General features: G+C 43.4%; 3 protein-coding genes across 3 annotated transcripts; 1 reads left to right on the top strand and 2 right to left on the bottom strand.

Annotated features, from left to right (window-relative positions):
* Nucleotides 1-703: 703 nt before the first annotated feature.
* LOC308670631 (progonadoliberin-2) lies at nt 704-5,660 on the top strand. The gene is made up of 3 exons (XM_081332225.1): nt 704-2,447; nt 2,643-2,720; nt 3,787-5,660. The coding sequence occupies exons 1-3, from the start codon at nt 2,313-2,315 to the stop codon at nt 3,823-3,825; spliced, it is 252 nt and encodes an 83-aa protein (XP_081188351.1). The 5' UTR covers nt 704-2,312; the 3' UTR covers nt 3,826-5,660.
* Nucleotides 5,661-7,693: 2,033 nt separating this feature from the next.
* Nucleotides 7,694-13,841, bottom strand: MRPS26 (mitochondrial ribosomal protein S26). Its single transcript, XM_081332867.1, has 4 exons — nt 13,546-13,841; nt 11,573-11,719; nt 10,241-10,364; nt 7,694-8,252 (listed from the first exon to the last, which is right to left on the bottom strand). Exons 1-4 carry the CDS (start codon nt 13,761-13,763, stop codon nt 8,121-8,123), a joined length of 621 nt encoding a protein of 206 aa, XP_081188993.1. The 5' UTR covers nt 13,764-13,841; the 3' UTR covers nt 7,694-8,120.
* A 3,317-nt stretch (nt 13,842-17,158) lies between these two features.
* Nucleotides 17,159-21,028, bottom strand: LOC308670630 (neurophysin 1-like). Its single transcript, XM_081332224.1, has 3 exons — nt 20,813-21,028; nt 18,794-18,998; nt 17,159-17,280 (listed from the first exon to the last, which is right to left on the bottom strand). The coding sequence occupies exons 1-3, from the start codon at nt 20,984-20,986 to the stop codon at nt 17,243-17,245; spliced, it is 417 nt and encodes a 138-aa protein (XP_081188350.1). The 5' UTR covers nt 20,987-21,028; the 3' UTR covers nt 17,159-17,242.
* Between the last annotated feature and the right edge of the window lie 1,397 nt (nt 21,029-22,425).

Genomic DNA, 22,425 nt, shown 5'->3' with positions numbered 1-22,425 from the left:
TATTCTATTCTTATTCTTACTCTTATTCTTATTCTTATTCTTATTCTTTCCTATTGTTATTTCTATTCTATTCTATTCTATTCTATTCTATTCTATTCTATTCTATTCTATTCTATTCTATTCTATTCTATTCTATTCTATTCTATTCTATTCTATTCTATTCTATTCTTCTATTCTATTCTATTCTATTCTTATTAATTAGATTTTCAAACGGGCACATATATTTATTCCAATTGCAGACAATGTAAGATGTGAAGTTCCCTGAGTTGTATTACAATGCCTTTTGGGTTTTTTTTATATCCCAACCAGGAGGAGGAGGTGGAGGAGGATTATGGGTTCCTTGGTGCTCTCTGAGCTGGGTGGTTTCCTTGCAGATGTTTCATTGCCCAAACTAGGGGACATTATCAATGCTAGTGCAAGAAAACAACCATGCTCAGAAAGCAGCAAGGACCCCACCCCCAGTTCACATTGCTGCCTCCAGATCTTCCTCCTGAACATTAAAGGGAGAGGAAAGAGACAGATAAGGCAGAACCACCACCCCCTTCTCGCAGTGATGAGGTTCCCTAGTTGGGTAATCAAACGTCTGCAAGGAAACCACCAAGCTCAGAGAGCAGCAAGGACAATACATAGGTGGATCCCTTATAAATATTCCTCTGCATGTTATTTTCCTTTTTTGTTTAGATATGTATTTATAGATTTTAATAATTCTATTCTATTCTATTCTATTCTATTCTATTCTATTCTATTCTATTCTATTCTATTCTATTCTATTCTATTCTATTCTATTCTATTCTTTAATCTCTTCTCTTCTCATCTCTTCTCTTCTCTTCTCTTCTATTTATTATTTTATCTCTTCTTCTCTTCTCTTCTTATTCCTATTCTATTCTATTCTTTATTTTATCTCTTCTCTTCTCTTCTATTATTATTCCTATTCTATTCTATTCTATTCTATTCTATTCTATTCTATTCTATTCTATTCTATTCTATTCTATTCTATTCTATTCTATTATTATTCCTATTCTATTCTATTCTATTCTATTCTATTCTATTCTATTCTATTCTATTCTATTCTATTCTATTCTATTCTATTATTATTATTTTATCTCTTCTCTTCTCTTCTCTTGTATTCTATTCTATTGTCTTCTGTTCTATTATTTCCTATTCTATTTATTATTTTATCTCCTCTTCTATTATTATTCCTATTCTATTCTATTCTTTATTTTATCTCTTCTCTTCTCTTCTATTATTATTCCTATTCTATTCTATTCTATTCTATTCTATTCTATTCTATTCTATTCTATTCTATTCTATTCTATTCTATTCTATTATTTAATCTCTTCTCATCTCATCTCTTCTCTTCTCTTCTCTTCTATTTATTATTTTATCTTTTCTTCTCTTCTCTTCTTATTCCTATTCTATTCTATTCTTTATTTTATCTCTTCTCTTCTCTTCTATTATTATTCCTATTCTATTCTATTCTATTCTATTCTTTCTATTCTATTCTATTCTATTCTATTCTATTCTATTCTATTCTATTCTATTCTATTCTATTCTATTCTATTCTATTATTATTCCTATTCTATTCTATTCTATTCTATTCTATTCTATTCTATTCTATTCTATTCTATTCTATTCTATTCTATTCTATTCTATTATTATTTTATCTCTTCTCTTCTCTTCTCTTGTATTCTATTCTATTCTGTTCTATTATTTCCTATTCTATTTATTATTTTATCTCCTCTTCTATTATTATTCCTATTCTATTCTATTCTTTATTTTATCTCTTCTCTTCTCTTCTATTATTATTCCTATTCTATTCTATTCTATTCTATTCTATTCTATTCTATTCTATTCTATTCTATTCTATTCTATTCTATTCTATTCTATTCTATTCTATTCTATTCTATTCATTATTATTTTATCTCTTCTCTTCTCTTCCCTTCTCTTGTATTCTATTCTATTCTATTCTATTCTATTATTTCCTATTCTATTTATTATTTTATCTCTTCTCTTCTATTATTATTCCTATTCTATTCTATTCTATTTATTATTTTATCTCTTCTCTTCTCTTCTCTTCTCTTCTCTTCTCTTCTCTTCTCTTCTCTTCTCTTCTCTTCTCTTCTCTTCTCTTCTCTTCTCTTCATTATTTCTATTTCTATTCCATTCTCTCCGTAATTGTCTTTCTCTTAATATTACTGAGTGGAGACTCGAATGCTGACAGTAACCCTGGCCAAAAAAAAAAAGAGAGGCAAATTTCCATTCTTCCCCTTCCTTCCAGATCCCACAGAGATCGTGGGGCTGAAGACCACATAATGTTGTGCCAAAGATCCTTCTGGATATTCTGCATCCTTTTTTCTATCAGCATGCAACTGACAAGAGCTCAGCATTGGTCCCACGGCTGGTATCCTGGAGGAAAGCGAGAAATTGCATGGCCCAGAAACTTGGAGGTACATCAACACTAGCCTAGATCGTCTTTCCCCCTTTTTCATTCCAGACGTGTTAAAACTGAACGATCTTATCCCCACGTAGGCCAGCTAGTCAAAGAGGATTGGAAGCTGTGGACCAATACTTTGAGTGGCTGACAACTCAGGGCAGACAAGACGTAAATCTACTGCTTTATTTTTCTCTTCCCTCATTTCCAGGACGAGAGCAGACTTTGTGACGAAGGAGGTTGCCCACACTTGAAAGTCCCAAGTGATAAAGTGGTGAAGCATTTACTGGTAAGCGATTGGTCATTTTTGTCTGTGGAGATCCTCCATCCTCCAGGCCGTGGTTATCCCAGCGGTGCTCTCCCCAAAGGCAAGTGGACTTGCTTTCCCTTGAAAACCTTTGGCTTCTCCTCTAAAGCAGGCCTTTTCAACCTTTTCACCCATTGTACCACTTTTAGGATACGGCAACATCCGAGTACCACCGGTCGCCTAGCAAGGGGTCAAAAACTTGATGACCAAAAAAAAAAAGGGGGGGGGAAAAAAGTGATGAAGTACAGGTAGTCCTCGACTTACAACAGTTCGCTTAGTGAGTGTTCGAAGTTACAATGGCACTGAAAAAAGGCCCCCCCAAGCCACAGCCGAGCAAGACATCTGCCTGCCCGCCCGGCGGCACTCTTCCTCCTGTCCGAGGTTTTCATGGTTGTGAGAATTTCTGTTGAGGATTGGCAGCGGGGGTGGGGGTAGGTGGGGTGTTTGGTTTTTATTTCCCCCCCCCGTCTGCTGGGTGGTTGCAGCAGGTTTTGGTCACTTCCCATGACCCTGGGACACTGTGACCGTCATAAATATGAATCGGTTGCCAAACATCTGACTGTGAATCACAAGACCCTGGAGATGCTGCAACATTCCAGCTGATCGGCGCTTCTTCTGGGCTCAGAAGCGCCAGGATCAGTGCCGAGCTCCAGCTGGATCATGGCGCTGATCCTGGTGCTTACGCTGAGCCCTGACAGCCCTGCAGCTCCAGCCGTCTCTCGCTCAGGCTTGTGCGGTGCTGCCACCGGTTCAGCCCATTCCCCTCCTCCGCTACCACTTTTCTAGGATGGTCGCGTACCACCTGCCAGGTGCCCATGTACCACAGGTGGTACCCGTACCACTGGTTGAAAAGCCCTGGTCTACATCGTTCAGTCAATGTGCGGCAATTTGCTTTTTTTTTTTTGTATTTTAATCTGGTTTCCAACCGGAGAAGTTTTTATCAGCTCTAGAAAATCAAATTTATTTGTATTCTTTTAAAATTAAAACTGAAGCGATGCAAACGGGATCTCTCTATCGATCGCAATACCGTTATTTTCAATTTTATCAGGCTGGCATCCTGACCGGACAACTTCAAAAAAAGAAATGAAAAAAAGAAAGAGCGCCTTTCTTGAGGAAGAATGGGCTGCCTAGAAACCTATATAAATGAAATATAAATATACAAATCGTTAAAATAGTCCTGTGCTTTCGGAAATGATTTGCTCCTGAACTACTCTGCTCTGAACTGTGAAGCTGGTATTACGGATTCCCTACAAACAAACATTAAATAGAAAAGGTCGAAGAAGAAAAAATATATGGTTGACCAATTGGAACAAATTCCCACGGAAAAATCCTTTGTGAATGTGAAAATACCAATATATTGAACAAAATGCCTTTTTTTTCACTATGTATCTATAGATATTCCTGGATGGAACAAAATGCTTTATTTTTAACCATGCATCTATAGAGATTTCTGCAGTCAAATACAAGCTATGTTTTCCAATTTTTTTGCCCAGCAATCACGGCCTTAAAAGTTTCAGACAAGGAACTTCCAACATTGTGACATGCTTTAATTGGCACCAGTTGCCTTTTTTTCTTCCTGGAAAATTGGCGAAGTGCACCATCTTTTCAAAATTCCGGATTTGTATAAAATGCTCTATAGATGGCACCGAACACTCGTGAGGCTAGCAAAAATGTTTAAAAATATAGCAAGCAATTGTTGGAAATGTAAACAAAAACCAGGCACCTATTAACATCTTTAGTGGACATGCTCTAAAGCCCAAAGATTTTGGTTAAGAATACATACGTGGCTAGAGAAAATGATGAAAAAACATATAGAGTTTAAGTCAGAATTATTTTTGTTAGGCATAATTGTAGGAAATTATGAGTGTATATATTTAATTTTACATATACCAACTGCAGCAAGAATTGTATTCACTCAATATTGGAAAAATGAAGACTTACCAACGGAGGAAGTGTTAATTAAAAAATTTTTTTAGTGTGTGCAGAATTGGATAGATTGACATTGAAAATAAGAGAGACTCAAGTTTATTTTTAGAACACGGGATACCTTTTATCGGCTAGAAAAACGAGGTAGAAAGGAACTTAATATGTATCAGTAAGCTAGTTGTTGAAATCCAGACAATATGTTGCTGACAAAATATTAAGCACTTGTGATTATAAAAAAAACTAATAAAAGTATATTTAAAAAAAAACAAATCCAGATTTTATTTACAAAAGTTTGGGAGATGCTTCAGATTCTATGGTATAGAGCAGGGGTAGGCAACCTGGGCTCTTTTATGACTCATGGACTTCAACTCCCAGAATTCTTGAGTCAGCTGACACAAGAATTCTGGGAGTTGAAGTCCATGAGTCATAAAAGAGCCGAGGTTGCCTACCCCTGGTATAGAGAAACACCGAAGCGGTGAAAATGGAAGGCAGAAAAAGACTTAACTGGTCCATTTCAAGTCTGCTTTTTCATTTGTTTTTTCAGTTGATTGTTTTTAATTACTGTGTTTATATTTTATTTATTCTTTTTTTTTTTGGTCAGATGATGGACAGGTGTTTACCCTAAATATTTACAGTTTCTGTTCTGGTCTCCTAAACTTAGGTATAAGCCCCAAAAGACATTTTTCCAGTCCACGTACAGTTATGGAGAAGGTCTATAAAAGTAACTTCTGGGCAATCTTTTTCTCTTGAAATTGCAACGGCTGACTTACCGTATATACTTGAGTATAAGCTGACTCGAGTATAAGCCGAGACCCCCAATTTTACCCCAAAAAACTGGAAAAAGTTATTGACTCGAGTATAAGCCGAGGCTGGGAAATGCAACAGCTGGAGGCTGGATCCCCTGAAAGAAGTCTCCGCTGAAACGAGAGAATGGGGCGGTGGAGCGCTCCAACACCTCATTCTCTCGTCTCAGCGCCCATTTTCTCGGCGAAGACTTCTTTCGGGGGATGCAGCCTCTGCCGCCCCCTTCTCTCAGCTGCCTAGGCAGTTGAGAGAAGGGGGCGGCAGAGGCTGCATCCCCCGAAAGAAGTCTCCGCTGAGCGAGAGAATGAGGCGTTGGAGCGCTCCGCGAAGTATGGGGCGGTGGAAGCTTGCCGCCCATTTTCTCGGCGAAGACTTCTTTCGGGGGATCCAGAAAGGGGCGGCAGAGGCTGGATCCCCCGAAAGAAGTCTTCGCCGAGAAAATGGGCGGCAAGCTTCCACCGCCCCATACTTCGCGGAGCGCTCCAACGCCTCATTCTCTCGTCTCAGCGGAGACTTCTTTTGGGGGATGCAGCCTCTGTCACCCCCTTCTCTCAGCTGGGCAGCTGAGAGAAAGGGGCGGCAGAGGCTGGATCCCCCGAAAGAAGTCTTCGCCCAGAAAATGGGTGGCAAGCTTCCACCGCCCCATTCTCTCAGCGGAGGCTTGCAGAGGTGGCGGCGGAGCTGCGCGCGCAGCTCTCCAAACCGCCACCGCGCGTTTGGAGAGCTGCTGCCTTCGTCCATGTTTGATGAAAGCAGCAGCTCTCCAAAATGGGGGGTGGAAGTTCTTTTTTTTTGTTCACTGGAGTATAAGCCGAAGTGGATTTTTTCAGCCCAAAAAGTGGGCTGAAAAATTCGGCTTATACTCAAGTATATACGGTACTCACACGGTACCGCGAGTCGTCCCAATGCTACTTTTCTTTTACTACAGCTTTTTACGCAGAACACTTGTTTACCGATGGTATTTTCTGTGTTTCTGAGTTTTCTTCAAGCGAGATCACAATTGGACTAGGAGAACGCTTTCAAAGTGGAGGGAGTCCACGACTTACGGCAGCTGAGCTGTTGAAGTGAATTTTGCGCCATTTTACAACCTTTCCTGCCGCGTTGGGAAGTGAATCGCTGTAGCTGTTCAAGTTACAGTAGTGGCACAAATGGTGGAAACCGTTTGGGGAAAGCGTACGGTAGAAAATGCCACCTTTGGTTTAAGTTTCCACCCATTTTTCGTCTAATTCCTTTATAACTGTAGCCTTGTTCACTTAATAATACTATTTTACGTTGCTTTCTGGGCGACCAGTCGGCTCTTTGCACCATTACTTTAATTTTATTACATTTTGCAAGCTCACTAAATGAAAGAACACATACAAAAAAACCCAACCCAACTTGATGGGGATCACATCACACACTGACAAATGTCCTCCTCTCAGCTTCAATACACGACATCAATCACTGGATCCTACTGTGATCTGATTGGCTCATTGCCGAAACAAGATGACACCCGATTGGCTCTCTAAACACTCACGCTCGTTGGCTACAATCAGACAAAGGAAAGCTACCCGAGATCAACCTAAGCAAGTTGTGCTTCCTTTTTCTGATTATTTGGCTATAATGTTTCATAGAATAGAGTACAGATAATTGAGCAAACTTTGTTGCATTACGTTCTCGATTAAATTGTCTTTCCACTGATATATTATTTAATGGTACTACTCCCCCCCAAAAAGTGGTGCTATTAGCCATCAAACCTCAAAAATACACTTTTCCCCCGGAAAGGTTTCCACAATTTTGACCACTACTGTAGTAACAGGGTTGTTAAGTGATTCTGGCTTCCCTGTTGACTTTGCAACCGTCATAAATATGAGCTGGCTCCAAGCATCCATGTTTGGATCACGCGAGCCACGGGGATGCTGTCACGGTCGTGTGAGCAACGTTCCTAGGTCACTGTTTTCCGTGCCGCTGGAAACTTTAAAAGGGCTGCAAGTCTCTGTTCTGAAAAAGCTGTGCGGGTTACCAGTTGTGTAGCGGGCACAAGTTAATGGGTTGGTACTGACGGTTACTACCCAAAATGGCTTAGGAATTTTATTTTATTTTTATTTTATTTATTTTAATTCCATTTATATCCCGCCCTTCTCCGAAGACTCAGGGCGGCTAACAAGCTTAGCAGTATTAACCATCCAAGCACCCAGCTGGGTGCTGAAAAACAAGACGAGCAGAAATAAGCATCTCACAAGGCAGAAAATAAAACATTGCGTTTAATTTCCGAGCAATCCAGAGAAACCTAAGCAAATAGGTCAATTGTTTTTCAAAGACTGGAAAAAAACCAAATCTGGGGGGAAAGGAAGGAGCAAATGGGTTGCACGCGTAACAGAGACAGGATCAAAAGCTGATCGGGGTTCTTAAAGCGCAGGAACGACGGAGGATGGGATGCCAAAAAAAAACAAAAAACCAACCCAAAATCTCAGAAGAAGATCCATTTTCTTCCTGCAAAAGAGCCGTTATAACGGTTGCAAAACCGGTTTCGCCCAGTTTGGGAAGCATGAATTATCTGCCGCTCCCCGTTTTGAGGGTAGTGACGCTGAGGGGGTGGAGCATAGGCCATCCCCCAATCGCTCACAGCAAACCTCGCATCTGGATGGAAAGGCTCCTTCCTCTGAGACTTGGCTACAGCATGGCTGTCTTCTTAACTATTCTCCCGTCTTTATCGACGGCGAAATTGTAATTCTGCGTCTGGTTCAGGCATTCCTCGATCCGCTGGTCCAGGTTTTCAAGAGTGATGAAATTCCTGGACTCCTCCTGGATCGACAGAAAGGAGAAAGCAAGAATGAGATCAAAGCTAAAGGGACACGGGAGCGTGCCGTGAAAGTTGATGCGTCGTGCTCGGCGTCACGAGAAATTAAAGAGACGGCCTAAGAAAATGTATTTAATTGCAGGAATTACAATCCACTCGCTGGGCGGCTTACAAAAAAAAAAAATACAAACCCAACACACAAACTGTAAAAGCAATCTTCTAACCCTCTTTCTAATTGGAAGCCATCGTTTGCAAAACAGCAGCTGACAAACTCGAGATTAAGTCAAGCTGTAGCACCCCCTCCCCCCCCACCTTGAAATCTCTCCATTATTTGTGATCAACCAAACTGAACACAACAGGGCATCTCTGGTGGATCTTGAAAAGCCACACGGGGTCAGAACGACTTTGCACTGGATAGGAGACCACTAGGAAATCCCATAATTATAGGTTAGATTGGGAGGGTGGAGGGGGAAAAAAACAAAACACGTTCAGGGCGAGGAAAAGCCACAAGAAAGGTACGCAATGAAATGAAATCACCCTGAGTTGTATGTGGTTTTGAAAAAGCCTCAACGGAACAGAACAGAGTAGAATTAGAAATTAGAACAGAATAGAAATTAAAACAGAAAGAGAAAGAGAATAGAATAGAAATTAGAATAGAAACAGAGAATAGAATAGAAAAAATAGAAATAGGGAATGGAATGGAATAGAATAGAGAATAGAATAGAGAAATAGCATAGACTAGAATGTAGAAAAAGAATAGAATAGAATATAGAAAAAGAACAGAATAGAAAAGAATAGGCAGGAGAAGAAGCAACGGATGGAAACTCATCAAGGAGAGAAGCAACCTAGAACTAAGGAGAAATTTCTTGACAGTGAGGACAATTAACCAGTGGAACAACCTGCCTCCAGAAGCTGTGAATGCTCCAAAACTGGAAGTTTTTAAGAAGAGACCGGCCAGCCATTAGTCTGAAATGGGATAGGGTTTCCTGCCTGAGCAGGGGGTTGGACTAGATGACCTCCAAGGTCCCTTCCAACGTCATAATCATTATTATTGTCGTTGCTGTTGTTATTCGTACAGGCCACACCCTTACAAATAACATATATTAATCACTGTCCATCTTGAATACACGGCCAAGGTCATTGGCACAGCCGATCGATGGAGAAGTGAACTGTTCCCATAACAAAAAGAAATATTATCATTGGACAAAGCGAACGCCCGGTGGGTGGGCGCAGGGGAATCCGATGTTTAACTAAGCAAACTTTCCTGTCGGAAAACCCGGGAGCTGGTTTCGCTTCTTCAGTTCCGAGATGCTGTACGCAATAAAGTTGCGCCTGCTGAGACGCGATTGCCTTGAGGGGTCCTTTCGTTGGCTGGCCGGACTGTTGACCCTTAAGATGGGACCCGAAGGAGAGCTGATTTATTTATTAAATTTATTTATTTATTTATTTGGCCAAGAAGCAACGCTAGGTGGCTTCCAACCAAGGGAAAACAACAAGATAAAACATTTAAAATCACATTAAAAAATGGACCACGGGCAATCCTCGACTTTCAACACTTCATTTAGTGACCGAGGTCGCAACAGCAGTGAAAAAAGCGACTTTGATGGCTGTTTTGTTTTTTTTACACTTAAAAGACGGTTGCAGCATCCCGTGGTCAGGTGATCCAAATTCAGACACACAGCAAATTACTCGTATTTATAATGGTCGCAGTGCGCCCGGTGGGTCATTCGGTCCCCGTTATGTGACCCTTCTGGGGAGCAAAGTCAAACGGGGAAGCCAGATTCATTTAAGGACCGCCTGGCTCGTTTAACCACCGCAGCGATTCGCTTCAGAGCGGCGGCAGGAAAGGTCGCGAAGTGGGGCAAAAGTTGCTTAACAAGTGTCTCAACTTAGTGACAAAAATTTGGGGGGTTAATTGTGGTCGTTAAGTCCAGGGCTGCCTGTACAAAATTTGCGGCGGAGATGACGGACTGGAGCCTGGGGGCTTTCCTACCTGTAAGCGAAGCACCTCCATCTCTTTCTTCTTGAGGAATTCCTCCTGAACCGATGCCCTGTTTTGGCCACTTTGTACCTTGCGGGCTTTCTCCACTATTTCCTCCTCCCGCAGACGGTCCAACCTAGTGCGGGAACAGGGAAGAAATGTTGACAAACACAGAGATATTGTCAGAATCCATTTATATCACATTTGATAAATGTATGGTTAGAATACTGGGCCTATCCGAGGGATTCTGCCATCTCTCCGAGGGGGGGGGGAGAGAGGATGTTTATTCAGATTGCCGTAGGCTGTTTTCAAAGACCAGGAAAGCTTTTGATCTGGGGGGAACAGAGGGGGAGAGAGAGATCTGGTTCGTATCTCCATTTGACCAAATGGACTCGAAGGGGGGGGGGGGGTTGAAACGGGAATGCTTTATATAGTATTGAAATGTAACTCAATGTCAGATCCCGTCTTGTATTGCCACAACCGATCTCATCCTAGTAAACTTTTCCTTTTGGACAAACTTGGATCCAGGAGTTCTTATTTCCTAAGATGTGAATTGGGGTGGGTCCTGACAGATAATTCTCCTCTCCCTTTTCTCGCCCGTGGCCGGAATCCTAGCATCCTATGGCTGGAAGGAACCCTGGAGGTCCTCTAGCCCAACCCCTTGCTCAAGGCAAGATTCCTTATACCAACCCAGTCGAATGGTTGCCCAATCTAGTTTTGAAAACCTCTAGTGATGGGACACCCACAACACCGGGGGACTAGCTATTCCGCTAATCCAGAGGCAGGCAACCTTGGCCCTTTTATGACTTGTGGACTTCCAATAGCCAAAATTCCTGAACCAGCCATGCTGACTCAGGAATTCTGGGAGTTGAAGTCCACAAGTCATAAAAGAGCCGAGGTTGCCTGCCCCTGCACTAATCAATTTTTCTCACTGTCAGGAAGTTTCTCCTTAGTTCTAGGTTGCTTCTCTCCTTGATTAGTTTCCATCCGTTGCTTCTTGTCCTGCCTTCAGGCGCTTTGGAGAAGAGCTTGACTCCCTCTTCTTTGGGGCAGCCCCTGAGATACTGGAAGGCTGCTATCCTGTCCCCCCTCGTCCTTCTCTTCATTAAACTGGACATCCCCAATTCCAGCAACCGTCCTTTGTATCTTTTAGCCTGATCATCTTTGTTGGTCTTCTCTGTACTCTTTCCAGAGTCTCAGCATCTTTTTTACATCGTGGTGACCAAAACTGGATGCCGTATTCCCAGTGTGGCCTTAGCAGTGCAGTAAAGGGAGGTACTATCACTTCTCCTGATCTTGATTCCGTCTAATGTGTGGAATGAGGCAGGTGTGCACTGATTTTACCTCCGCTCGAGTAAACGCTTATTTTCGGCATCATTCAAGGCCATGAGACGTTGATGCTCCTCTTGCTCAGCTTTATTCCTCAGCTTCGCCGTTTCACCAAACCTGAGATCGTAGTTTTTATGCTTTATTTCTTCCATCATCTCAAATCTAGTGGAGAGCCCAAGACAGAACGTTAAATGTTTTTCATCCCCAGCCTACAAGAGCCCTCTAGTCTTTCAGCATCCCGAAATGCTTTCAATTTAACTCAGGGGTCTTCAAATTTGGCCCTTTGATGACTTGTGGACTTCAACTCCCAGAATTCCTCAGCCAGGCACGCTGACTGAGGAATTCTGGGAGTTGAAGTTCACAAGACATCAAAGGGCCAAGTTTGAAGACCCACGATATATAGACAGCCACACATAAATAATAGATGGATCGCAGATGATAAATGATAAATAATATAGATAGGTAGTATAGATAGATCACAGTTAGAGAAAGATTGGAGACAGATATATAGAGGAATAAGAGAGATGGATGGATGGTAGATAATAAATGATAAATAGGCAGATATAGATACATCCAGACAGACATAGATAAAATAGGCATAGATAGGTGATAGAGAAATAATAGGGATGGATGATAATGATAAATAGAGAAATAATAGAAACAGGTGGATGAGATGGAGAGACAGATGATAGATGATTAGATAAGATACACGATAGATTAGATACAGATAGAGATAATGATATAGATAAGATAGATATATAGTTATAGATTAATGATAAATGATAGATTAGAATAGATAAGAGATGACAGATTAGACATATAGATGATATAGATGAGTTTTATATAATTCGATGATAGATGATTATAGATATACAGATATAGATAGATAGATATGGATGGATAGACAGAGAGAGATGGGTGGGGTGATGGATGGATAGACAGATAGAGATATAGATGGATGGATAGATAGATATAGATAGACATGGATGCATGGATGGACAGATACAGATGGATGGAGATAGAGATGGATGGATAGATATAGAAATGGATGGATAGACAGATAGAGAGAGAGAGATGGGAGGGTGGGTGGATGGATGGGTAGATATGGATGGATAGACAGAGATATAGATGGATGGATGGATAGATAGACATGGATGGATGGATAGACATAGATAGAGATGGATGGATAGACAGAGAGAGAGAGATGGGAGGGTGGATGGATGGATAGACAGATAGAGATATAGATGGATAGACAGATAGATATAGACATGGATGGATGGATAGACAGATACAGATGGATGGAGACAGAGATGGATGAATAGACAGATAGAGACATAGATGGATAGACAGATAGATATAGATATAGACATGGATGGATGGATGGACAGATACAGATAGATGGATGGAGATAGAGATGGATGGATAGATATAGAGATGGATGGATAGACAGATATATAGAGAGAGATGGGAGGGTGGGTGGATGGATGGATAGATATGGATGGATAGACAGAGATATAGATGGATGGATGGATGGATAGATAGACATGGATGGATAGACAGAGATATAGATGGATGGATGGATGGATAGATAGACATGGATGGATGAATAGACAGGTACAGATAGATGGAGGGATGGAGACAGAGATGGATGGATAGACAGATAGAGATATAGATGGATGGATAGATAGATACAGATAGATGGATGGATGGAGATAGAGATGGATGGATAGACAGATGGGTGGGTGGATGGATAGGCAGAGATAAATAGATGATATAGATGGATGGATACGATAGAGATAGATAGATAGAAGGCAGATTAGAGAAATAGATGATTGACAGGTAAGATCAGACAGACAGACGACAGATAGACCACCTCCTCTCCAGCAGCCCGGAGACCCTCCCGAGACCCTTCCTGCCCTTCCAAGGACCCTCCCGGGCCTTGCCCGCTGGGGATGATGGGCTCAGCAGTCCCGGGGGGAGGGGCTGACCTGAGCGCGCCCACCACCCGCCGGTGCTGCTCGTAGCGGTCGAGGACGACCAGCAGCTCGGCCGGGTCCACGGGCGGCGGCACCTTGATCCGGTCCGCCTTGGACTTAGCCGGAGGGTCGTGGCGGGTCTTGCGGCCGCGGGAGGGCACCAGGCTCGGGACGCCGCGGCCCAGCAGGCCGGCCCGGCCGGGAAAGCCCCGCAGCCCCGCCGCCAGCATCGGGCCGGAAACGCGGGCCCAACGCCGCGGGGACGGGAACCGGAAGGACCGCCAGGGACGCCGGGAAATGCAGTCCCGCCGGCCGCAAGAGGAAGAGCGGGCCCTCTTTCTTTTCCCGCGGGCCCTGACCGGAAGTGACGCAAGGGATGATGGCACACGGGGGGAGGAACTTCCGGTCCAGCGCCGGAAGGGCGTCCTCTCAATCCCGGAAGTATCCCTCCCCCCCCCCCCCCGCGGATGCGCTTGGGAATGAAGTGCCCTTCTAGGATTTCCTGGCCGATACGGCTAGTCCTCGACTTACGACCACGAGGGAGCCTTACCTTCCTGTGGCCCAGGGAGGCGTTTCTCGAGTGGCTTTTGCCCCGCTTTATGACCTTTCTGGCCACAGTTGTGAAGCGAGGCGCCGCGGTTGTTAAGTTAGCAAGGTGGTTGTTCAGTGAATCTGGCGTTGCTTGTCAGAAGGTCGCCAAAGGGGATCACGTGACCCTGGTCAGGACACAGCGACGGTCATAAGTGTGAACCGGTTGCCAAGCGTCTGAATTTTGATTACACGATCGTGGGGAGTGCCTCCAGGGTCTGTGGGAAGAATCCAGAGAAAGAAATATTTTGGGAAATATTAAAAAGGTGGAGACCTAAAAGGAAAAAATAAAATTAATTATTATGAATATGTTAGATTTATTGATGAACCCAGGCAATGTACGTGATGGTTTTGATGTATTAGAGGGGATATTGTATTATTAAGTAGATTATTTAATAGGGTGGGAAATAGATGACTCTTGAGAAATAGGACAAGATTATATTCAAATAGATAAGATGTGTATTTTGGATATTAGATTTGTCATGAATTGAGACAAGGTTACCTAAAGCCTGAACATTATAAATATCAAAGGTTAAATTGGAATATTGATGAGGAACTAAAAATTGGGTAAAAATTAATAACAGGATATGGATTGTTTATGAAGATTGAATGCAATTACGTATAAGCTGATAGATAAATGTAATGATGTTTTTATTGACTTTATATAATAAGAACTGTTCTAGCTTGAATACGAGACGGTAAATGTTAAGGGGAAAAGAGAGGAAATATTTGATGTTGTAATTTGAGATTTGTACTAAAGACTTTGTTATCGAATTATTGATTAACCCAGTCACCACGTTGCTTTTTAAATACTTAAATGGAAAATTGGAAAATCAGTAAAACATTATTTTTTTTCCAAAAAGGTAGAATATATTTCCCCAAAGGAATAAAGGAGAAGATCTTTAAAAAAAGACACAAATCAGCCCCTAGAAACCAGCCCCAGACCTTACCAGGGGTATTTATTTATTTAATTAGATTTCTATACCGCCCTATTCCCAAAGGACTCAGGGCGGTTTACAGGGCAGCATAAAATACAATATAAAAGATAATATAAAATTAAAATGAATTAAATTAATTAAGCCCAACAATTAAAACAGTATTTAAAAAGCTAAAACCCCTTCAGTCCAGGCCTGACAGATCGAAAAGCCAGGTTTTCAGGTCCCGGCGAAATGAATGCAGATCGGGGGCGGTCCGGAGTTCCACAGGTAAATCATTCCAAAGGGCAGGCGCACCCACAGAGAACGCTCTTCCCCTGGGAATAACCCGCCGGCATTCCTTAACCGGCGGTATCCTGAGAAGGCCCTCCCTGTGGGAGCGCACGGGACGAAGGGAGCTTGATGCCGGCAGCAGGTGTTCCCTCAGATAACCCGGACCCAAGCCATTCAGGGCTTTATAGGTCATCACCAGCACCTTGAATCTCACCCGTAGGGCAACTGGAAGCCAATGCAGCTCGCGGAGTAGAGGTGTTACATGGGAGTATCGGGAAGCCCCCATCACAACTCGCGCGGCCACATTCTGCACCAGTTGAAGCCTCCGAGTGGTCCTCAAGGGCAGCCCCATGTAGACAGCATTGCAGTTGTCTAAACGCGAGGTCACGAGCGCATGAGTGACTGTGAGTAGGGCATCTCGGTCCAGATAGGGTCGCAACTGGCGCACCAGGCGAACCTGGGCAAAAGCCCCCCTGGTCACGGCTCCTATGTGGTCCTCTAAACTGAGCCGTGAATCCAGGAGGACGCCCAAGTTGTAAGCCCTATTGACGGGGGGTAACACCTCACCCCCCATAGTTAACGATGGCAACCTCAGCTCTTTTATGACTCAGGAATTCTGGGAGTTGGAGTCCACGAGTCATAAAAGAGCCGAGATTGCCTACCCCTGCCCTAGGCCAGGGGTAGGCAACTTTCGCTCTTTTATGACTCGTGGACTTCAACTCCCAGAATTCCTGAGTCAGCACGGCTGGCTCAGGAATTCTGGGAGTTGAAGTCCACGAGTCATAAAAGAGCTGAGGTTGCCTACCCCTGCCCTAGGCAGAGGTCAGCTTTTAGAAATGCAAATTCCATAATCCATTCAGGAAGGTTGGAGCCAGGAAGCTAGAAAATGATGCGATTAGGAAGACAAAGACCCCTAAAATCTACATACCCCACCCAAACTCTAAAAGACATGAGCTTTGGGGACATAATAGGATTAACCCACCAATACCGAAAGGGCACACTCAGGCTTAGGGCAAAGTACACGACACAGGAAATACAAAGCCTCAGACAGGAACAGGAAACAACCTCAAGAGCCCCAGAAGGTATAAAAACCCACCACTCTCCTCCATGTGGTCACTTTTTTTTCCCCCTAGAACCATCTTTCTGTCTGGTTCTGCTCTTCAATAAACTCCAACTTTCTTTCTAAAGCAGTCTCCGTTTTGATTATTCCCGGCTTGGACTGGAGCCTAATGAAGATTTTTCTTTCAACAGGTCATAAGTGTGAAAAAATGGTCATAGAGTCACTTTTTTCAGTGCCGTTGTAACTTCAAATGGTCACGAAATGAACTGTTGTAAGTTGAGGACTACCTGCAACGCTTGTAAGTGTGAAAAATGGTCATAAGTCACTTTTTTCAACGCCGTTGTAACTTCAAATGGTCACTAAACGAACTGTTGTAAGTTGAGGACTGCCTGCAACGCTTCTTAAGTGTGAAAAATGGTCGTAAGTCACTTTTTCAGTGCTGTTGTAACTTCGGTCATTAAATGAATTGTAATTGCACTAATTCTGTTTCATGGTTTCATGGGAATTTTTAATACATGTTTCTGCTTTGCCTGTTTTCTTTGGAGCTCCAGATAGTAAAGAAATAAATTTCATTTTCTCACTCCTTGTAAGCCTAATGGGCCCTTATATATACAAGACACCTACAGATTCATTCATTTATCCATCCACCCATCCATCTCTCTTAAGATTGGAAAACTAAGAGAAAACACATTGTGGATTTTCATGGCTGTTCAACTTTTATTTTGCACAAACATATAAATTGCAAATGTTCTAGCAAACATATCAGAACAATCGTAGCGCCATCAGTTTGGTATTATTGTCTATCCAGTTCATAATCTAGAGTTGTTTTTGCAACGTTCTTCCTTGAATCTTCTCATTCTTGATCACATACGGAATCAATCATGCAACCCTCTGGAAGAGCAAAAACGAAAGAAACGGTTAAAAAAAAAGCTAACAACAACAAACAACAGAGTTCAAGTGGAGGTATTTAATTTTGGGTTAGCTGTATCTTTGGGACCTGTAGATTAGAATAACTGAAGTTGGATTAGATCAAGGAGAGAAGCAACCTAGAACTAAAGAGAAACGTCCTGACATTTAGAACAATTAGCCAGCGGAACAACCTGCCTCCAGAAGCGGTGAATGAAGCTATTGCCCATTCCTCATTTGGACCGTAGCCAAGTGCAATTTACACAATCCCTAAAGACAACGAAACATAAATGGCATTTACGTCTGCAGAAATTATATATTTCTTAATGGAGCAAACACTGTCCTGTCCATACCTAACCATTGGTACTACATTCTCTGAAGACCTTCAAGTTTTGGGGGTCTTCAAACTTGGCAACTTTTAAGACTTGTGGACTTCAGCTCCCAGAATTCCTCAGCCAGCAGTGGCTGGCTGAAGAATTCTGGGAGTTGAAGTCCACGTCTTAAAAGTTGCCAAGTTTGAAGGCCCTTGTTCATGTTTTCTTGTGTCCCTGTCTGTTAGAGCCTTGGTGGAGCAGTGGGCTAATACCTCCTTAAGTAACACCAGCTGCCTGCAATTAGTGCAGGTTCGAGTCCCACCAGGCTCCAGGTTGACTCAGCCTTCCATCCTTCCGAGGTAGGTAAAATGAGGACCCAGATTGTTGGGGGCAATTAAGCTGACTTTGTAATAATGCCGCTTGAGATGGGGCTGAAAGCCCGAATAAGCAGGCATATACATAGAACGAAGGCTATTGCTAAGCACATTGATTTGTGCTTTAAATTGTAAGCCGCCCTGAGTCTTCGGAGAAGGGCAGGATATAAATGGGATTAAAATTAAATAAAAATAATAGACATTTTTGCCCTGTGGGATCTCTTAATATCCTGAAGGAAAATGATGCTGTTGTTTTTTCAGCTATGTTAGCAACTTGTGATGACCCTAATCTTCCTCTCCGGGCTGAAATGGCAATGAAAACCTGAAAAGAAAAAATAGGTTGGCTACAGGTAATTCTTGACTTACGGCTGCAACTGAGTCCAAATTTTCCGTCGCTAATTGAGCACAATTGTTCAAAGAGTTTTGCCCCATTTTATGATCTTTTTTTTCCCCCCGCCACCATTGTTAAAGGAATATCTGCTTGGCAGCTGGCCCCATTGACCTCCATTTGCAGTGTCCCGCAGTCACATAACCGTGGTTGACGTTTTGCCCCAAACCGACATTTACTTCTCATAGCCTGCAAAAACCACCAATAGCAAACGGGGCGGCTTTACGCTGGGTTGACTTAACGACCGTCGCAAAACAAATCGTAAAAATCAGTCACCGTGTTCACTTCACGGTCCGCTTAAAGAAGCGTCACAATCCTGGTTTTGTCGGTGACGGACATAAATCGAGGACTATAAATCAAAGGCTACCTGTAATTTTTTTTTAAAAAAAAGAAATTCTGGAAGAAGGTTAACACGCGCTCACCGTGATTGCAGCAGATGCCAGAGGCAGCGCACATCCCCCCGTTGCTCCCGCACGGCTTCCTTCCAGATTCGCAAGGGGTCGGGAGAAAATTTTCTTCCTGGCATCGCAACGTTTCTGCCGTGCCAACGTAACAACCCAGCTCTTCTCCGCAACAAATGTTGGGCCCGAAGCAGTGGCCTCTGCTCCTGGGCCCGCAGGAAATGCACTAGCGACAAAAAACAAGCTTCAAAAGATTAGTCAAGGTTATTTCGTAAATATTGAGTGCCAGGGGAGTCCTCGGCTTAACGGCCACGACTGAGCTCCAAATTTCTGTTGTTAAGTGAGACCTTTGTTAAGTGGATCCCTGCAAGTTGTTAAGTTAGCAACCCGGTTGTTCAGCGAATCTGGCTTTCCCCATTGAATTTCTTGGTCAGGAGATCCCAAAAGGGGGATCATGTGACCCTGGGATACCGTGACTGTCATAAATGCAGATAATCCTTGAATTACGTCAGTTGGCTTAGTAACAAGTTACAACAATGCTGGAAAAAGCAACGTATGACCGTTTTTCACACTTAACGGCCCTTGCAGCATCCCCGTTACCATGTGATCAGAATTCAGACGCTTGGCCACTGATTCGTATTTATGACCGTCCCGGGGAATCACGTGATCCCCTTTCGCGACCTTCTGGCGAGCAAAGTCAACGGGGGAAACCAGATTCACTTAACAACCAGGTGGCTAACTTAACCACGGCGGCAGTTTATTGAACTCTTATCAAGAAAGGTCGTAAAACGGGGCAAAATTTACCGAACAACTGTCTCGCTTAGTGACAGAAATTTTCGGCTCAGTTATGACCGTCAGCCGAGGACCATCTGTACAGATCGGTTGCCAAGCATCCGAATCTGGATCACGTGACCGAGGGGATGCTGCGCCCGTTGTAAGTGTGAAAAATGGTCCATTTTTTTCAATGCCGTTGTAACAGTCACTAAACGAATGGTTATAAGTCAAGGACTACCTGTACCAGGAACAAAGACAAAGCTTGATCAGTAAGACAGGAGACATTGCTGGCTTTCAAATTCACCACCAAAAATTACAAAAAGAACTCCTTTGATTAATATTCCCATTTACTCTTGAGAGAATTGATTCTGTCTTCTATCCAGATTATTCTTAGTGGTTGAGTTAGGCAAGAGAGAGAAAAGCAACAAAGATGATCAGGGGACTGGAGGTTGAAACCTATAAGGAACAGTTGCTGGAATTGGGTATGTCTAGTCCAGGGGTAGGCAACCTCGGCTCTTTTATGACTCATGGACTTCAACTCCCAGAATTCCTGAGCCAGCCACGCTGAGGGGACAGGGAGAGGTTTCCATGCTGAGCCATGCTGGCTGGCTCAGGAATTCTGGGAGTTGAAGTCCATGAGTCATAAAAGAGCCGAGGTTGCCTACTCCTGGTCTAGTCTAATGAAGAGAAGGAGGAGGGGGGACATTATAGTAGCCTTACAGTATCTCAGGGGATGCCCCAAATAGGAGGGAGTCAAGCTATTCTCCAAAGCCCCTGAAGGCAGGACAAGAAGCAACGGATGGAAACTCATCAAGGAGAGAAGCAACCTAGAACTAAGGAGAAACTTCCTGACAGAACAATTAACCAGCGGAACCACCTGCCTCCAGAAGTTGTGAATGCTCCAACACTGGAAGTCTTTAAGAAGAGACTGGACAGCCATTTGTCCGAAATGGGGTAGGGCAGGGGTAGGCAACCTCGGCTCTTTTGTGACTCATGGACTTCAACTCCCAGAATTCCTGAGCCAGCATAGCTGACTCAGGAATTCTGGGAGTTGAAGTCCTTGAGTCACAAAAGAGCCGAGGTTGCCTACCCCTGGTGTAGGGTTTCCTGCCTGAGCAGGGGGTTGGACTAGATGACCTCCAAGGTACCTTCCAACTTTATTATTATTATTATTAATAGAGAGAGAGAGAGAGATGACTCCATCAATTCTGAAACCTGTCTACCTCTGTACCCATAATTCTGCACCGCAATTCCCTGGGTACTTACCTTCCTGACCTCCATATCCAGAATGGATCTCTTCCCTCCAATGGGACAGTTCTGGATGTAGCAAGCGGAAGAAAAAGCGAGCAGCGAAAATAAGCAGAAAGCCAACATGTTGTAAGACATCTTGACAAACCACGGCTGGTGGTCTCGTTTATAGAATTGACCAGAAAATCTCATCTGGATTTCTTCTTTATAGCCACCAGCATTTATACAGCTGAGAGGTCTACGTGGGTTGGGCATCAAGCAGCTTGGTCTGCGTCTCATAAAAATCACAACGCATTCCTGTCCATGCCAGTGGTCTCGTCTAATATGCCAAGGTCACAGGCGTGAGGTGAGTACAATGTGGACAATTTGCAGTTGTGCGTTTTTCCTCCAGACCAGGGGAAAGAGAGGGCAGAGACCAAGACTCCAGAAGTCATGGATGTCATTGTGGGGGGGATGAGCAACTGGATAGTTTTCTTCGTACTGTGGAAAGAAAAGTCTTCATCATGGTTCAGTCCAAGCTGGGAATAAACATGGCGACAGCTTTAGGAAGAAGGTTGCAATTTATTGAAGATTCTTCCAACAGTACTTTCAAGAGCTCTCAATGGAGGAAACCGGTTAGTATCTTCCTAAACGAGACTACGCTTTGACCATGATCTTCATTTTTCAGGAGTTGGGATTTCGATTCCCCAAATTCTCAACCGGGACGACCAAAGTAACAGAAGAACATGAGCAGCGTCCCGCTGGCCTCCAGCAGCTCTTGATCTCCAGAACGTCTGTGAACTGGTCTACCCATTTTTCAAGCGAAACCAAAGAGGCAACTAGCACGGCATCTCGTGCTATAAGATCCTTTCCTTGGGATTTCTGCAGCCAGATGTTTGCGAAGCTGGATCCTGTTCGTATATCGACTACGTGGGACAAACATCACGATAATTCAAACAAACAGGATCCACGAAAACCGGCTGGCTGTCAAACGCCACGATCCCAAACCCTTAATCTGTAATGACACTGACACCAAACAGCACCGGTTCGGTTGGAGCAACACTAAAATCATCGGCCACGCTGCCATCCCGCCATGCACGTGAGTTCATCGAAAGCTGACACACCACAAGCAATTCCATAACAGACACATGGACCCACAACCAGCCTACGAAGCCCTCGGGATCCAAATTAACCACACAGCCAATCAGAGATGGTACCGACGCTCAACCATCCCGCGCCATCCCCCACTCTCACCAGCAGTTCACCTTCCATTGAACCTGACCTGATGTAAGCTACCCATCACAAACCTCTCACTGATGACTCACACCTGACCCATCACAAGGCCCTCACTTGACACACCCACCCCTGAAGCTCTTATAAGGAAAAAAACCCCACCGATGCTGACAACTCCTAAACTCCGCTGAAGATGTTACCTAGCCTGGCAAAGCAACGTTCGTAAACCTACCCACAAAAGGATCCGCCACCCTCATAGATCAACTATTTCTTTTGCAAACCGTGCGTTGCAGATTCCAAACTATCATGCTGTGTTTCCAACGAGATGTGGTTTGGTGCTAAAAAAAAACGGAAATAAGTTTACGAAAAAACATAGGAAAAACCAGAGGCACAGTGTCAATGCTGCTAACATCGGATGT

This window comes from Vipera berus, assembly GCF_964194415.1.
Source record: "Vipera berus genome assembly, chromosome: 7".
Classification (NCBI taxonomy): Eukaryota; Metazoa; Chordata; class Lepidosauria; order Squamata; family Viperidae; genus Vipera; species Vipera berus.
The sequence above is the reverse complement of the archived record's forward strand: the minus strand, read 5'-3'. Positions and strand labels throughout refer to the sequence as shown.

Bases quoted from the DNA above. Each gene is read 5' to 3' on its own strand.
- LOC308670630 (XM_081332224.1), bottom strand. From the start codon at position 20,986: ATGAGATTTTCTGGTCAATTCTATAAACGAGACCACCAGCCGTGGTTT. The intron at 18,999-20,812 runs GTAAGTACCCAG...TTTTGTCGCTAG, and splicing joins TGGATATGGAGGTCAGGAAG to TGCATTTCCTGCGGGCCCAG. The intron at 17,281-18,793 runs GTGAGCGCGTGT...TTGCTCTTCCAG, and splicing joins TGGCATCTGCTGCAATCACG to AGGGTTGCATGATTGATTCC.
- MRPS26 (XM_081332867.1), bottom strand. From the start codon at position 13,763: ATGCTGGCGGCGGGGCTGCGGGGCTTTCCCGGCCGGGCCGGCCTGCTG. The intron at 11,720-13,545 runs GTCAGCCCCTCC...GCTCTCCACTAG, and splicing joins CGGGTGGTGGGCGCGCTCAG to ATTTGAGATGATGGAAGAAA. The intron at 10,365-11,572 runs GTAAAATCAGTG...TTCCCGCACTAG, and splicing joins AAGCGTTTACTCGAGCGGAG to GTTGGACCGTCTGCGGGAGG.
- LOC308670631 (XM_081332225.1), top strand. From the start codon at position 2,313: ATGTTGTGCCAAAGATCCTTCTGGATATTCTGCATCCTTTTTTCTATC. The intron at 2,448-2,642 runs GTACATCAACAC...CCTCATTTCCAG, and splicing joins CATGGCCCAGAAACTTGGAG to GACGAGAGCAGACTTTGTGA. The intron at 2,721-3,786 runs GTAAGCGATTGG...CAATTTTATCAG, and splicing joins AAGTGGTGAAGCATTTACTG to GCTGGCATCCTGACCGGACA.